The 17,429-nt window shown below is 39.8% G+C and overlaps 1 protein-coding gene across 1 annotated transcript; it reads left to right on the forward strand.

The window, feature by feature from the left end:
* Positions 1-554: 554 nt before the first annotated feature.
* Positions 555-16,426, forward strand: LOC139459095 (sodium- and chloride-dependent glycine transporter 2-like). The gene is made up of 15 exons (XM_071240539.1): positions 555-587; positions 2,467-2,672; positions 3,071-3,202; positions 3,837-4,025; positions 4,282-4,408; positions 5,064-5,196; positions 6,159-6,293; positions 7,206-7,309; positions 8,870-8,994; positions 10,086-10,198; positions 11,932-12,060; positions 12,851-12,950; positions 14,029-14,129; positions 14,821-14,988; positions 16,168-16,426. Exons 2-15 carry the CDS (start codon positions 2,468-2,470, stop codon positions 16,303-16,305), a joined length of 1,899 nt encoding a protein of 632 aa, XP_071096640.1. The 5' UTR covers positions 555-587; position 2,467; the 3' UTR covers positions 16,306-16,426.
* The last annotated feature ends 1,003 nt before the right edge of the window (positions 16,427-17,429 follow it).

Genomic DNA, 17,429 nt, shown 5'->3' on the forward strand with positions numbered 1-17,429 from the left:
CTGCTGCTTGAGACAGTAGCCATAACAGTATGGAAACTCTATTTCAAGTATGAACAAAGAGTGTCCTTATTTGAATTAAAATATATATTGGCCAATTATGTTCTGACAGTTAAACGCGGAAATCTGCTAATTGGAAAAGCATACGGTTATCTTCATTTTAGCATGACAAAACAAAACGTGGAAAGTTTCTTCATAGCAGAAATGATGTCTAATATGGCATAGCAATGGATTAAACGGGCGAATTCAGGGATCCGTGAAGATCTGTTTCAATGTTGGTTTTCGTAAAACCAGATAATAACTGTTACCATGTTAGTTAAACCACCTCAATACGAGAAATCAATAACTAATTAGATACCCTATGGGCAACGTTATGGTCCGCAGACACAGTACTGTAAAAACGTCAAGCTGTGTTTTTGTTGCAAAATGTGAACAGCTGGCCAATCAGAATGCAGGGTTCTAATGCCACGTTTCTCTCGGTTAAAATAATCTGAAAACGATCGATTTTGAATCAGGATATAATATGCGCAAACCTTGAGAATATTTGGGGCACACACCTTGGCTGTCAGGCAGTTGAGGGCAGTTATCAGGTAGGTCATGATACTGTTTCTTATCTTAAAATTATTCCTGCTGACGCCTATAATAGAAATAACGCATTTATAAGAAGGCACTGCTTAAATTTCAAAGTGGGTATAATGCATTATGCATTCAGAAACCTAGGAAGTGTTTATGCACTGTACACGATAAGGATATTCTTTGTATTAAATGCTGTGTATTTTAGAAGATGAGTGAGTGAGTATAGTTTTACGCCGCTTTTAGCTATATCACAGCGGGGGACGCAAGAAATAGACTTCACACATTGTACCCATGTCGAGACTCGAACCCGGGTCTTCAGCGTAGCACTAGTTTGGCAGATAGGTTTCGTTAAGACAAGTTATTTTGTTGTCCCTTGGCTACGCCCGACTTTCTTAATCACAAGTCAAAGGGCTTGAGTCCCACTGACTTCTAAATGGCCCATTGGGTTTAAAATTGTTAGCAATTGTAGACCCTCTTTCTCTTTAGTTACTTGGGCTCATTCTCCGTCTTTAATTAGTAGTCTTAACGAAACCTATCTGCCAAACTAGTGCTAGTTCGTTGATAGGCCTAACAACTGCATTATTCCAACAGAGATTAGGAAGTCAGCAGCTCTGATAATCGCAGCGTGTGTTCGATGAAGGAAATACAGCACTGAATAAACACATAATTGGAAGGGGCGGTCGGGTAGCCTTCGCTCATCACGCCGAAGACCCGGGTTCAATTCCCGACATGGGTACAATGAGTGAAGCCCATTTCTGGTGTCCCCCGCCGTGATATTGCTGGAATATTGTTAAAAGCGGCGTAAAACCATACTCACTCACTCACCTATTTTGAGATAAATCCCTTGTACGATTCACTATATCATATAAACATGTTTTAAATACTATCAAATAATGGAGACACCAGGTGGTCGAAATTCGGGGGTATGACCTTATCTGCAACATAATTATACTATTTTGATGGATGGATGAACTGAAAATATAGTGGGAAATATATTCAGAACGAATATAGACTTACTACGCTTGATTGATTGATTGATTGAATTGAATTAAATTGTGACAACAATCGATCATGTCAAATAAGTTTATTAATCTTTGATTCATATATAACGCAGATACAGGCGTGTAAACATCTGTTTTACATATCATTCTTTTAAATTCGAAAATACTCATATGATTAATCTTGTAGAAAAGACAGAATGCTTATACATGGGTACTATCGTGCATAAATTCGCGGAACAGAAATGACTGCGTTAAGTGAGCACTGGTACCCAGCACCATATATCTTGATATTCTTATCAAGACCAACCAAGACCCAAATGGTTTCATTTCCGAACATTTGAGGACTCATTTTCGTGACATGGCATTTATTTATATATGCTCAGTATATAATATTAACCAAGCGTATAACATTAGGATTTAGAAATTAGGATAGGCATTCTTATCAATTCAGTCAACACCTTCAATCAACATCATCATTTGTAGAATTGACCCCTATATAATTGTTTCTCTCAAATCAATTGACATTTGATACTCATTCAAGGAACACATCAGATAAGACGTGTATATAACAAACTGATTTCTCCCGTCGCTTGTTCGTTATAACCACATTCTTTTTGGGACACAGGTGTCCAATTCGTCGAAGGCGCAGGAATTTGTTGTGCAGAGTTGCGTCCCTTGGGCACGCCAGAAACCTACGATCGTGGTTCGAATCCCGGTTCGCCCCGATTATGTTTCTAGGTTTGTCAGCACCATACCCGTGCTCGTGGGTTTCACCAAAGTGGTAAACGCCTAGGACCTGCATCACTATGCACCGTGATATAACTCACATAATGTTCACAGGGGCGTTAAACCCATTCACTCACACACTCATTACTGTATATGTCCTCTTCAGAATGCATTCCAACTTGACGTATGACGTGAAAGTTGCTGCGGTAGAGTCGAAGGACTCCGAGGACTCCGATCATGACGAAATAGAGAGGAGAGAGGCGAGGGACAAATGGGCTTCCCAGATAGAATACCTGCTGTCTATGATTGGCTTCTGTGTAGCACTTGGCAACGTGTGGCGATTTCCGTACATCTGTCAGAGAAACGGAGGAGGTTATCATATATTAGCATTTTTCAAGACGAATTATCAAAAGGTTTTACTTCAATCTTCATAGGTCGTTCAAATTTGCTTACGCTGTGTCATAAGATCACTGGATCACTGGATTATTTACTGACTGTAGTCATATATATGCAGCTGGAAATCTGAAGAGTGCGGCGTTTTAAACAAACAAACAAACATTCGACTCACGAGGATGTATTACAGATTAATACCGCTGTCATTTTAGGTGTTTATGTTTTTGAGGCATTTATTTATATATTTTTAACGATTGAAATATATGATTTATGTAACACGTAGGTTACTGTCTAAAGGGTTCTTCCATGACCAATCGTCCATGCACATGTACTGTGGGCATTATCAGAAACAATAAAATGTTGTCTGTTTGTTTAAGGGGCGTTCTTGATTCCTTTCATCGTGTGCCTTGTGCTGTGTGGCCTTCCGCTTGTCTTTCTCGAAGTGGCACTGGGACAGTTTTCAGGGATGGGTCCTTCACACGTCTGGAGCCTTTGTCCACTGATGAAGGGTAAGTGACTACTTTGTTGTAAGAGCAACTTTTTTCTGGTCAGCTGAAACATGTTTTTCTTGTTCAAGGATATAAAAGGGACATAAGAGTCATATGATCACGAACCCCTTTCCCTTCGTTGAGAATGAGTGAGCGAGTGAGCGAGTGAGCGAGTGAGTGAGTGAGTGAGTGAGTGAGTGAGCTTTTCGTCGCTTTGAGAAATATCCTAGTAAATCATCACATGGTACACAAAACGGGCTCCACAAATTGTACCCTTGTGGTAAATCGACCGTGGCCCTTTGGTACGTAAACGCTTTAACAACTAGGCTACCCTGTAGCCTCCCAGCGTTGAAATGGTTTCCTTACAAAATTGCGTCAGAAATTTAAATTAAAAAACCCCTATAGAAACAATGATATTGTAAGTGGGTAACATTCCCTTATATTCTGGCTATAAAACATTTCAAATGTAATACGAGACACAATAGTATTAAAATGTTTAAACTTTTCATACCAATAAAATTATAATTATACTGAATGACAAAGTTGATACAGTCTGTGTACTTTTTTGAGGTAACTCGACGGATAACCGCAAGCTGTTTTTCAACCAGTTATCGCCTATATGATATGAAATATCACGTCATTGTCTTTCTTGCAGGTATTGGCATTGGTATGCTGATCATATGCGTTGGGTCTGCCGTCTATCTCAACGTTATCTGTGGCTGGGCGATGTACTATGCCATCGCCTCTTTCAACTCCGTCCTACCTTGGACAGACTGTAACAACACATGGAACACGGACACTTGTGTTACTGACGTCGAGGCATTACATCATAGATTATCTGGAGGTATCACTGTAAAAGTGCAATTACATGCAATCTGAACAGATGACAAGTGGGACAGTTAAAAAATGTAAAGACAACGTTTAAAACTGTATTTGGGGCGCTCGGGTAGCTGTATGATACAAATGGCTATGTTTAACAAGGTGTTTCTGTATAATAGTTCCTGAATATGCAGACTATGGCATCATCAACGTTAGCTAATAACCTACATGTCGTTCAACAAACAATGCATCGAAAGAAATATTGAACTTATATTCTGCAGGGTTTAATGTCACGAGTGACCAGTTCAACAAGACCTACAGCATCAATGCACCTTACAGCAATATCACAACATACAGTGTCGAGGACTCAAACATTGAATATCGTACAGCTGCAGAAGAATTTTGGCAGTACGTTGAGGTTTACCGTTTGCTATTATGATATTAATTTGCAGTCAATGATTTCTCTTTGATATAATGATTTAAATTATTTTGTGAATAAAACAGCAAATATCTTTTTAGTTATGATATTGTCTAATCTGGCTACCAAAAGTTAAAACCCGTGAAGATCCGGGTTAGAACATTATATTCACATAGTATAAAGCGTTTATCTGGTGAGCGATAGGTCGATTGTTCGATCTATTATCACATGATACCAAAAGACGTTAAAAGATGGAACTTGATGTAATACTGCCTAGTGTTGGACATTTAGTGGATGAAACAGGAGTGGCTGGCTCGGAGTCAGTATACTGTGATGAGTGGGGTATCTATGTTAAACTGCGGCATGGTATCTCTGAGGGCTATAGAACCTGCAGTTCGGACTACTACACATGTGTATGAGGGGCGGTCGGATAGCCTAGTGGTTAAAGGGTTCGCTCGTCACGGAGACCCGGGTTCAATTCCCGACATGGGTACAATGTGTGAAGCCCATTTCTGGTGTCCCCCGCTGTGATATTGCTGGAATATTGCTAAAAGCGGCGTAAAACTACACTCACTCACTTACATGTGTATGGATGTCGCAATTGAAGAGCAATGATCTTTAACGTCTCGTTAAACGTATATTCAGATACAAGGCGCTTGGTATATCGAAAGGCATCGACGACACTGGATCAATCAAGTGGGAGATGGCGTTGTGTCTTCTTGCATCCTGGTTTCTCATTTTCATATGCGTGGTGAAAGGCGTGCGATCTGTTGGAAAGGTATAGATACAGTGAAGTCTCATTAATCCGACAATCGGATTTATCCGACACTTATTATGGGAACCGATTAAATCAGTGCTATTTAGACCCGTTAATCCGACATTCTCAAAATCCGACTCCGACACACCTAATTTGCAACAACCCATTACAGGTCACGTCAGAACAACCTTTCGCGAACTAGGACCGACCAATGAAATGACTAACTGGAAGTCAACGCTAACCACTTAGAAAGCAGCTTTCTTAAGCTTTGCGGTACCAGTTTCAAACTTGCGACTTCCACTCCAGACTATGCTTTTTATGTTTTTTGAATAAGTCATACAGCCCGTAACAATTGTTTTGTGTTAAGCTTTTGAGGTTGCATGATTAGAAAACATATTCCCCTGGCAATGTAACATAACAATATGACTATTTCATTTTTATTTTTTTATTACGTGCTTGTATCGTTAGCTATCGTGCAGTTTCTAATTGTCGATCACGAACGTTGATACAACCTAATTTCGTTTATCAGACACACTCGTTAATCCGACATAACCATATGCAACCAACCATGTCGGATTAACGGGACTTGACTGTATAGTGTCAGTCTTACAGAAATATGTGTTAGTTAAAGCAGGACCATGAGCAAGACAGTTTTGATGAGATTGAGGTACTGAGAGAAAAGAAATATTTTAGATGTATTTTACTTGTATGGTAAAAGGGTAGCGTTTTTCCTGAAAGGTATTACCTGTCGTTGGAATTTTACCTGGATGTATTTATTTCGCTTTGATAACATGAACAGATATAGACGGAATATGAAGTAAAAAGATACTGGTTTTGGTGTCCAGAAAGTATAAAGTATGATAATAAGATTGATATAAGATACTGACAGTACAGAGAAGGTAATTTATATGTGGATTAAAGTATAACAATACCATACATTGCCAGCACAATGAATAAAAGGACTATATCTTGATATATTTCAGGCTGTCTATGTAACAGCAACCTTACCCTATGTGATCCTGATTGTACTGCTTATTCGTGGCCTGACTCTACCTGGCGGAACCGATGGAGCTCTATTCTATATCACCCCAAACTTCAGTAAACTTCTGGAAATACAGGTACTGTATCACAAAACAAACACAATTATAATTCGGGCCATGTAATATCGTGAACTAATAAGATTACCTCACCCGTAAAGATGCGGGTTAGAACAGGTCTTTAGCAACCCATGCTTGCCGTAAAGGCGACTATGCTTGTCGTAAGAGGCGACTAACGGGACCGGGTGTTCAGGGTCGCTGACTTGGTTGATGCATGTCATTCCTATTACCTGGATCGTTGCTCAATCACTGAATTCTCTGGTCCAAACTCGATTATTTACTATCCGCCGTCAAATGGCTACAATATTGCTGACTGCGGCGTTAAACAATAAACCAACCAACAACAACATAAGATTACCTGATAACTAAAAAACTGTATATTTGATAAGGTGCTAAAGACATACTTTTCATCATTACCTAACCTTAATTGTAAGACACATGCATACAGTGATAAAAGATTTCATTACCGTGTTCGGATGGCTGATGACTCTATAGGTGTAGCTTAGGTGTGTTCAAAGCAGAATTTATATGGCTACCTTCTATTGAGAATGTTAACGAAACCTAAATTTGGATTTCACTGGTGTTCTAAGTTGAAGACTACAACATTGGCCAGTAATGCTGCAATACCTCCCAGTATAATGCTGAGAAAATGAAAACGGCTTCTCTGAACTGAAGAGTCAAGACTTCGAGACTCCAGGGCCCACTTGCAGAAAACGATCTTAGCGCTAAGACTATTGTGAGCCATGCTAAAGTATGGGAGTTACGATGATCTTAGCGCTAAGATTGTAAGTGGGCCCAGATATACTTGAATTTAGCAACCAACAAAAATATTAAATGTAACGTTGTTTCAATCATTTTACTTTATGACATGGTGTTCCACCATAATCCATTTTGCTTTGGAAAATAATCATGAAGTCTTGACTTTTTCATCAGGTGTGGTTGGAGGCGTGTCTCCAGGTGTTCTACTCTCTGGGTCCAGCCTGGGGCTGTATCATTACCATGTCCAGCTACACCAAGTTCCACACTAACTGTCTCAGGTAATCTTACCACGTGTCATTGTCATTTAGAAGGGGAACTTTCTGGAAATTTCAAAGCAATAAAAGCAAGTAAAGTACAGAGGCAACGGTTTCGGATTACAAGATAAAAACATGGCGGTGTATTAGTACGTCAAACAAAAGAACAAAGTATTATCACAATTTGATAGTGATTCATAAAAAAACTGTTCATGATATAGTCGGAATCGTACATTCGACTCTGCTTTTGGACGAAACGAAATTCCCGAAATGAAATGAAGCGACCCTTTCAGTATTTTTCTTCTAAATTGCATTTCACGCAAAGGACGTCATTGTGTTCATCATTCCGGTCTTAATAAATCTGACCAGTATTTGTAACGGCCTGTTGACAGTAGATGAGGTGGCTGGTATCATGAGCATCGATCTACGCAATTGTAATCGATGGCATGCATCAACGGAATCAGCGAGCATAGTAACTTTTTACGGCAAGCATGGGTTCCTGAAGTCATTATTGAATGTTGGTATTAGATGTGCTATTTTACGTGATTGGCTGACAATCACTTATGCTTTAATGTAATATTTGTTGAACTGTAGTGCATGGCCCGCCTCATGGTACGTGCTTGAAGCAGTCTTCTATCAAACTGTTTATGGATCGAAATTATGATCAGTTGGTTTTTGTTTAGCTGTTGTATGACGCTGCCGTCAGCAATATTTCAACTATATGACGGCGAACTGTAATTAATCGAGCCCTGATTAGACATTCTAGTGATTTACATCGATCTACGCAATATGATTCGGATTCGACAATATAATCCCGTTAGTCGCCTCTTACGACAAGCATGGGTTGCATAAGACCAATTCTAACCAGGATCTTCTACGGGGCTTCCAATTAACTTTAATTATTAGAAATGTAGAGACAAATGCACCAAATATATCAATGAAATTTGCAATAACGTTTCTTAATTCTGATACAAGTCATCTTCCCGAGGCAAGAGAGTTAACTGACTTTAAAAGTCCAGTTTCCACCCTTGCCGAAATAGGCTGGAATTACCGGGCTCGATCGTAGCGCCACCAGTGGCTATTACCAGTCATGTCCCTTCTAAGCCTCTCCTATGGACCAATCAGAGTCCACCTCTCGTATCACTTGCGTTTTCTTCACACAAAATGATGGCGCCCGGTCAGTTAGATCTGATCGACAATCAAGATCTATATTCTGATCAAACGGGTCTTACATCGCGAAATCCATCAAATCGCGTGAGCACCTTGATTAAAAACATGAAAACATTTGGAAAATATCTGCTGACAACGAGTTGGCGGTGAACATGCTTTGCAAATCCTGCAATCGGCCGAAATCTGTACGACAGTGTACGAACCGGATTTCGATTTCGGTGCGCGATTTTGATTGGACTATGCATAGACTCGTTAGTCCAGCCAAAATGTAACTCCATAATACTAGCCTAGTTCGGCAAGGGTGGAAACTGGACTTTTATAGTTAGTTAACTCTCTTGCCTCGGGAAGATGGATACAAGTTGGTTCCTGGTTGTTTTGATTTAATGAACACGGTTTCTGTTTTAATTGATTCAGGAATGCGATTCTAAGCACATTTGTGTGCGAAGGAACAAGCATGTTTGCAGGTCTTGTTGTCTTTACGATCCTTGGATATATGTCTCACGAAGCGAACGTACCCATAACGGAAGTTGTTTCATCAGGTAACTAAATATAGTGTCGCTGACATGTCATTAATGATAAAGAAAATATTACCACACTTATTGGCATTTCAGCCTGCGCGCGTATGTGTATGTGTGTGTGAGTGTGAGGGTGTGTGAGAGTGTGTATGTGTGTCCTTCCAAGATATATTCTCTGGCTTTGACGTTTTATAAACACATGGGCATAAGAAAGAATTCATTTTCAAATCTAAATTTTTTCCCCAAAACTATCAAAGTGAGCAAAATGGTATAAAGCTTGAAACAGTTGCCCAAGAACTGTTAAATCAATCTCCAAAACGCAACGCGTTGTCCGTAAAGATGCATGTGCAGTGGCCAAAGACACGCCACAGCTTTTCCAGGTATTCGTAAAATTGCACATGCTGAATGTGTGTTTTGTGCCAGGCTGTATTAAAAAAGTTCATCCCTGTGGTGGAGGTGGTGAATGGTTTAAGGTGTAATTTGGGGCATCATCCAAAATCAAATTAAAAGGGTATACTTTCTTTTGCCAGTGTGTTTATAAAACGTCAAAGCCAGATAATAACCAGTCTCCATTATCTTACGAAACAGTTTCCATTGCAAAAACAAAAATGCAAAACAGCGGTGAAAATTATATGAATGGATCAATGAAAATCGGTGATTACACAAGGTGTTCGCGACAAGAGCATGCCCGATACGCCCTGCACTACCGGTAGCATTCAACATCCACATTGGATAGTTTGAATAATTGATTTGCCTTTGCATGTACTTGTGACGGGTGCCACAGGGTATATTATATCTTTTCGCGAACACCTAGTACATTATATGACAGTGATTCATATACAATTGCTATATTGTCGAAATCGTACAATCCCTTTTCTATGATTATTAAATGAATTTTGTTTCGCACTGAAATTGTGCAATGACTATCGCCTGTGACCCTATTAAAGAATACACCATCATTTTTTTTACCATCAAACAGTGGTGCATACTTTCTTTTGCCCTCTAGTTTATTTACGGTTGTAGTGAGGGTTTCAGTACTAATCCCTAAGAGTACACATGTGATGCATATTTTCCAGGACTGATGAATGTGTTACTCAACATTTGTTTATTTGCAGGACCTGGATTGGGCTTTGTTATTTATCCAGAAGCCCTGGCTCATCTTCCGCTTCCTCAGCTGTGGAGTGTTATCTTCTTTGTCATGATCATCCTCCTCGCAATGGATTCTCTGGTTAGATAATAATATATACTTAAGCTGATATTGGCTTCATGCCCTCTGGAAAATATGTCAAACTTAGTATTCATAAATATGATTTTACACATTCAACTAATTACACCCAATGATTGAGTGAGTTGGTTTAAACACCTCTTTGAGTAGCATGTCAGTATTATGGCTTCTCATCCTGTAGAAGAAACTGCAAAAACTGAATTTGTGATACAGATTGTTATACCATGTGGTTATTCTGGGGCAGGATATCTCTCCATGACAAGTACGCAGCAAGTGCAGGTTTTAACAATGTGGTTTGCAGACTTGATAACTTAAGGGGTATAGTGATATAGTTAGTGAGTGAGTTTGGTTAAACGCCGCTTTTAACAGTATTCCAGTTATATCGCGGCGTGTCAGCTTTATGTGTGAGGAAAGCCCGAAGTGATGCAGGTCTCAGAGACGTTTACCACTTCGGTGTAACCCACGAGTACGGGTGTGGTGCTGACAACCTAAAATCATAGGTTTCTGGCATGCCCAAGGGACGCAACGCTGAACAGCGAATCGCGGCGCCTTTGACGACTGGGCCACCCGTGCCCCAAGTGTTATAGATGGAAGGCTGCTTACTGTTGCCTTAACTAGCAATCAAGTGATGTGTGCACGAGGAATTTACCATTCAACACTGAATATTAGTGCCACATTCTAAAAAGAAATATTAACTGTGTCGATGATACTTTTAACTACGTTGATGATGCTCGCAGATGATATTTTCATCTACAATATTTACAATATGCTATTATATCTACGAAGAAAAAACTATCTGCAATAGAACAGTATGACTGAGTCACGACACTGACGATTATATAGAGAATCTCACCGAGTGTCTTTTGATATGAAATATATCAACACGAGTTGATAAAAGTGGAACAATTCCGAGGCTTGCCGAGGATATTTGCCACTTTTATCAACGAGTGTTGATATATTTGATATCAAAATACACGAGCGTGAGATTATATTTATCATTCAACATCATTCTTCCAACTTTTTCAATTTGTAAACAGTAAGTAGCAGTGTCTTCAATGTAAAAAGTACTGCTAACAGCTTCATTAGCAGAGCCATTAGTGATGTCATTTGATTGTGACGTCATGGTAACCAGTGATGTCACAATCGTCTGCAAAGCATTGTGATGTAATTTCATTGCAGCGATATCTACAGTGTAGATATCGCTTGATCTCATCAAAGCGATATCTCTTGTGGGAGCCAGTTTTGGATGATAAAATGTCATAATATCATTTATATAGATTAAAATACGTACATGTGAGGAATATCATCTACGTAGATATAAGTATGGTCTACATAGATTTGAGTATCATCTACGTCAGTGGTATTTGTCTCTAGAATATGGCATACGCTTCCTTCAGCACAATATGACATGACAGATATTTAATCAGCATCTGCGGTAAGTTGTTCAGTACCTGACACAAATTGGAAACCTCAACTCAAAGGTTCCTGTTGAACAATTTCAGAAAATATATCTTTTTGCATGTCTAAAGACAGCTATATATCGTTTTCTTTAGAAAGTGAGTGAGGGAGAAAGTTAACATCGCATCGGCAAAATGGCAGACATATCGTATCGTGATGCCTTGGGGAAATCCATATGACAAAGACACGTCTATCAAGACTATAATTGTAGTTCATGCCAATGGTGTATTGCGTAAATTGTTTATTCAGATATTCACACCTGTTACTTTTTTTTTAAGTTCTCGCAAGTTGAAACCTTCATGACGGCCATCTTAGATGAATACCCCAAGCTAACGAAATGGAGAATTCCAATCAATGCGGTCTACTGCCTGGTGTCATTTCTCGTTGGGCTTGTGATGACCACTGAGGTTTGTGGGGCCATATGGTTATCATTATGCCAACAGAAACGTGAACTAAACCGTTCCAGAATCCCAATGTATAGGGACTTCTATCGAAAAAACACATGCCTGGTCCTATATTCCGAAATGAGTGAGTGAGTGAGTTTGGTTTAACGCCGCTTTTAACAGTATTCCAGTTATATCGCGGCGTGTCAGCTTAATGTGGAAGGAAAGCCCGAAGTGATGCAGGTCTCAGACGTTTACCACTTCGGTGAAACCCACGAGCACGGGTATGGTGCTGACAAAACTAGAAACATAATCGGGGCGAACTGGGATTCGAACACACAATCATAGGTTTCTGACGTGCCCAAGGGACGTAACTCTGCACAACGAATCGCGGCGCCTTAGACGACTGGGCCACCCGTGCCCATTATTCCGTAATGAAGTCGGATCGTATACACACATTCATTTTAATGATTTGTCAATTCTTCCCTTTCCATTTTCATGATAATATTTTATTTAAAAAATGATAAGATTGACATGTCCTCTGTCGGCTATTTCTAAACATTTCAAATTGTGTGGCTTTCACTACGACATCCTGTTATACATCACATGTATACAAACAAACAGATTATGAGAGCTAATGTTCATACATCTTGACTTAGACATTGCAAAGAGGTTTTAATTTAAGCTTAAGTCGTGGTTTTCTGGTTACAATTGCAATTTGGACTAATGTGATTTGAAAGAAAGAGAAACACAATGTAATTTCTGCAACCTGAGTTCTTCCTTGTCTTTATTTGGATACGAATTTTAATTTCAGAGTGGAGTATACGTGTTCCAGTTACTAGACTGGTACATAGTAGCCATTTTCATCACTTTCGCGGCTTTGCTGGAGTGTATCATGGTATCATGGCTGTATGGTAAGGAATGGGAGATTAGGCGGGCGTCGCTAGCACGATTCCTTTGGTCTTAAAAACTAACTGAGTCAAATATTAATTGAACATATATTGTGTTACGTGTCGACTTCAAAATTTATACAATACTTTAACCCAGAAATTTATACGTAAAATAATTGTATCATTAAATGAACTAGGTTTACACGTCAATGCTAATTACTGCATAACAATTACAATGGCGGTTCAAAATAGAACGGCAGTACAAAATTCAATGACAATACAATTACCATGGTAGTATGAAATTTAATGGCAGAGGTAATAATATTCACCTAGCAGAAACACTGGTCAAGCTTCCAAAATAGGCCCAGTCTGAACATCCAGGGTCAGAACAATGATCTTGACACATCCGCTGGTCTTGATGTAATGTGAGATGAGAGAGACATGCTCTTGTCCCACTTTTATAGTCTAAATACCTCCTAGTAGGTTCTATCCCATGCTGAATTAGTATAGCTATTCTCGAACATTCCAGATTACATTTGACTCCAAAAGTATCTAAATTATATAATAACTTGAACGCCACTGCTTCTATTAGATAGTACTACATGCATGACAACTAATTATCATAACATAGCCTCCGTGGTCTAGCGGTACAGCGTCCGCTGAATTTCAACAGAAACAATGTAACATAATTGCAACATTGTTCAACAAGAAATCACACTGTCATATTACACTCGTAAATAATCCATGTACATACAAGAATCCTGCATTGTTCCAGAACAGCACTTTGAAAGCTGTTAATCTTAAAACTTATATATATCTAAAACCCAATATATATTTTACACAATAAAAGTATTGGCAAAAACAGAAGGAGTCTTCGCTGCCTTTTACTTACAATCCCCCAAATCATGGTTCAACAACGCTATGAAAAAATGTTTCACTACCCAACAACCCAGAAGACAGTGAATACGAAATCTGATGTTCTCTTAAAAACGAAAAACAGTCACAAAGATGTGCTGCAATGTAATCATATTCATTGTCTATTACTGCCAAATACCATTGTCCAACACTCATACTTATAATATATCTTGTTTCGTTTTTCTAGGAATTGACCGTTTCAGTGACGACATTGAACTGATGATTGGCCGACCAGCACCCCTGTTCTTTAAGATCACGTGGTGTTACATTACACCAGCAATGCTCCTGGTATGCATCACCGTTTTAACTGGTTTGGTTGGTTGGTTGGTTTGTTGTTTAACGCCTCACTCAGCAATGTTCCAGCTATATGACGGCGGTCTGTAAATAATCGAGTCTGGACCAGACAATCCAGTGATTAATATCTTGAGCATCGATCCACGCAATTGGGATCGATAACATGCATCAACCAAGTCAGCGAGCCTGACCTGCCGATCCCGTTAGTCGCCTTTTACGACAAGCATAGTCGCCTTTTACGGCAAGCATATCCGCCTTTTACGGCAAGCATGGGTTGCTGAAGACCTATTCTACCCCGGATCTTTATTTTTACGGAATGGCTTCCCTTTGCCCTCAAGATATAAATGCAAGCGACGAAACCATTTCCATAATCACAAAAAACTCTGCTAAAACAGAGTTCATTGTGCAATTCCGACTGTCATCAGCATGTGTTTATGAATCACTGTCAAATAGTGATGATACTTAAAGTTCGCGAAAAGATGAGCGTATCCTGCCCCGGCCGGTGACACTTTCACAAATACATGCAAAGGCAAATCAATTGTTCACCTTAAAAAATCACATGTCTAACATATGAAACATTTTGAAACCTTTACTAATGCCTGAACAAAAGTATGTTTATACCGTAGAAATAAAGTAAAAGAGCCCAATGTATACATATATATGAAAAATATATTTTATTTTTCAGACAACGCTCGTTTTCACGTTCCTTCAATATGAACCCCCAACATATGGGCAATATGTGTATCCATATTACACGACTGTAATAGGGTGGATAATCGCTTCCATTCCAATGGTGCCAGTCGTAATGATGATGGTTGTTGCTGTTTATCGTGGGAAAGGAGGCCTGTTCCAGGTAATTCAGTGAAAAGCTTTCAACACTGTCAATGAGAACGTTGCTTCATAGACAACATAACACATACGTGATATGGACAGTGCGTGAATTAATCTATGACTGGTATTGTTTTGGTTTTATCTTAATTAGACTTTTGTAATTTTGCAAGAGATCGTACAATATATATTTCGCTCAATAAAGACCGCCTGCATTGTCTCGTGGAGAGAACGTCTACCGGCGATCGGAAGGTCGGTGGTTCGATCCCCGACTGCGTGATACTAAATACGTTTAAAGATGGTATGCGTTGTTTCCCTGCCTGGCCTGGCACCCGACATTAAGGAAATAAAACAGGAATAAAACAGGGAATGGTCGGATCGGAGTACGTATAATGTGTCTGAGTGGGGTATCGATGTATTCATCTGCGGCGTGGTATCTAAGTTAGCTTGCACTATAAAACTGGCATTATTCCGGGCTAGTTCCAGAAGCCGCACACACACGTGCATGCACGTCGCGATATAAGTGCACTAATCTCGAACGCGACATGAAACCTAATTTTTCACCTAACGTTTTTTTTAAAAATCTGCATTGTTGAGATCTTCAGCTGACATTTTAATAATGACACATAATTCGGTTCTAAGTGATTTAATGAAAAGTCCCCACAATGAGAAATCCTGTAATGGTTTGTGTTTAATGGGATTGAAGACGTAAACTTGCATACATATGCATTTTGTATCTTGGTGAAATAGCGCATTAACAAAGGGTATTATTGTATCTCGCAATATTCTTCGCATGAGTGGGTATCTAGTAACGGGTTAATGATTATCTGCTTACCGCAGATATGCCAGTATATGACGGCGCATTCAGTGTGTATGCAACACTGTAAAAATGTTCGTATGCAGCTGTAAGATAAATTGTACCAGTGTCACAGATTTCCATGAAATGTGTGTTACGTTTTTTTGTCTTATGTTCTAAATGAAAGGGTTTTAGGCTAACCTTTCTGTGCACAGTGTCAGGCAACACACACTTACATCTTTATGCAAAGTGTGTGAGTGGCGAGTGATACCTGTAGGGCAGGACATGCTTACCTTTTTCACGAACACCTTTTCGCTCCCATCCCGGGGACCTGTTTCGGTAGATGACGTAGGCTGGTTATAATCTGCCGTTAACGTTTTATATGGAGCGGTATTGGATATATTTCAGAGGGCCAAGATGTCTCTGAAGCCGGATGTCTCCTGGGGTCCATCTGAACCATCTTACCGTGCAGAGTACATCAAGAAACACAGGAAACCTTCGACTCTCAGGAATGCCTTCAAATCATCGCTATCGTACAGGGCGTAGTCAACCTCAGTTGGTGTTTAGTACACTATTAAAATTACTAAAAATCTTCAAGATTTACATATCTGTCGTTTTTCATATATATTTGTAAAATTATATTTTTCCGTTTGACCAATAAAGTGAGTGAGTGAGTTTGGTTTTACGCCGCTTTTAGCAATATTCCAGCAATATCACGGCGGGGGACACCAGAAATGGGCTTCACACATTGTACCCATGTCGGGAATCGAACCCGGGTCTTCGGCGTGACGAGCGAACGCTTTAACCACTAGGCTACCCGACCGCCCCTTGACCAATAAAGAGTATTGCATTTTCATTCATGATGGTGTAGTGAAGAAAGGTCTTTTCATAGCGCACGAGGGGGAGGGACAGGTGGTTAGCTACTAAATCGTACGAAACACGAGTGTCTTATAAAGTTTATGTTGTACAAGGTTGATGTTGTTTCATTCGTTGTCATTCATTTGTTTAACCGGGACCTCACTGAAGGCCACACACGATTTATTCTTTATTTAACCAAACAAGGACGTCACACACTTCACTTCCGCAATACAAGACCCGTGAAGATTCCGGGGTAGAATAGGTCTTCAGCAACCCATTCTTGCCGTAAAAGGTGACTATGCTTGTCGTAAAAGACGACTAACGGGATCGGGTGGTCAGGCTCGCTGACTCGGTTGATGCATGTCATCGACCCCAAGTTCGTGGATCGAAGCTCATGATGTCGATCACTGGATTGTCTGGTCCAGACTCGATTATTTACAGACCGCCGTCATATAGCTCGAATATTGCTGAGTGCGGCGTTAAGCAACAAACCAACCAACCAACCGCAATACAAGCTGTATTAGCTATATCTTAACATCGATGACATACATCAATCAAATCAGCGAGCCTGACCACCCGATCCCGTTAGTCGCCTCTTACGATAAGCATAGGCGCCTTTTACGGCAAGCATGGGTTGCTGAAGACCTACTCTACCCCGGATCTTCACGGGTCCATTTAACATTGATATTGATAGTGATGAATCATCAATGCACCCACATAAACTCTGCAGTTCTCGTCGGTCATGTCTACACCGGATTCGTAATAATGTGAAGAAAAGGCGTTACACATTCTCCTGTGGGTCAAATAGCCAA

This window comes from Haliotis cracherodii, unplaced genomic scaffold, assembly GCF_022045235.1.
Source record: "Haliotis cracherodii isolate W230 unplaced genomic scaffold, xgHalCrac1.p SCAF_13, whole genome shotgun sequence".
Lineage (NCBI taxonomy): Eukaryota > Metazoa > Mollusca > Gastropoda > Lepetellida > Haliotidae > Haliotis > Haliotis cracherodii.

Coding starts and splice junctions, on each gene's coding strand:
- LOC139459095 (XM_071240539.1), top strand. CDS start 2,468: ATGCATTCCAACTTGACGTATGACGTGAAAGTTGCTGCGGTAGAGTCG. Junction 5,197..6,158: donor GCGTGCGATCTGTTGGAAAG/GTATAGATACAG, acceptor GATATATTTCAG/GCTGTCTATGTAACAGCAAC. Junction 8,995..10,085: donor AACGGAAGTTGTTTCATCAG/GTAACTAAATAT, acceptor GTTTATTTGCAG/GACCTGGATTGGGCTTTGTT.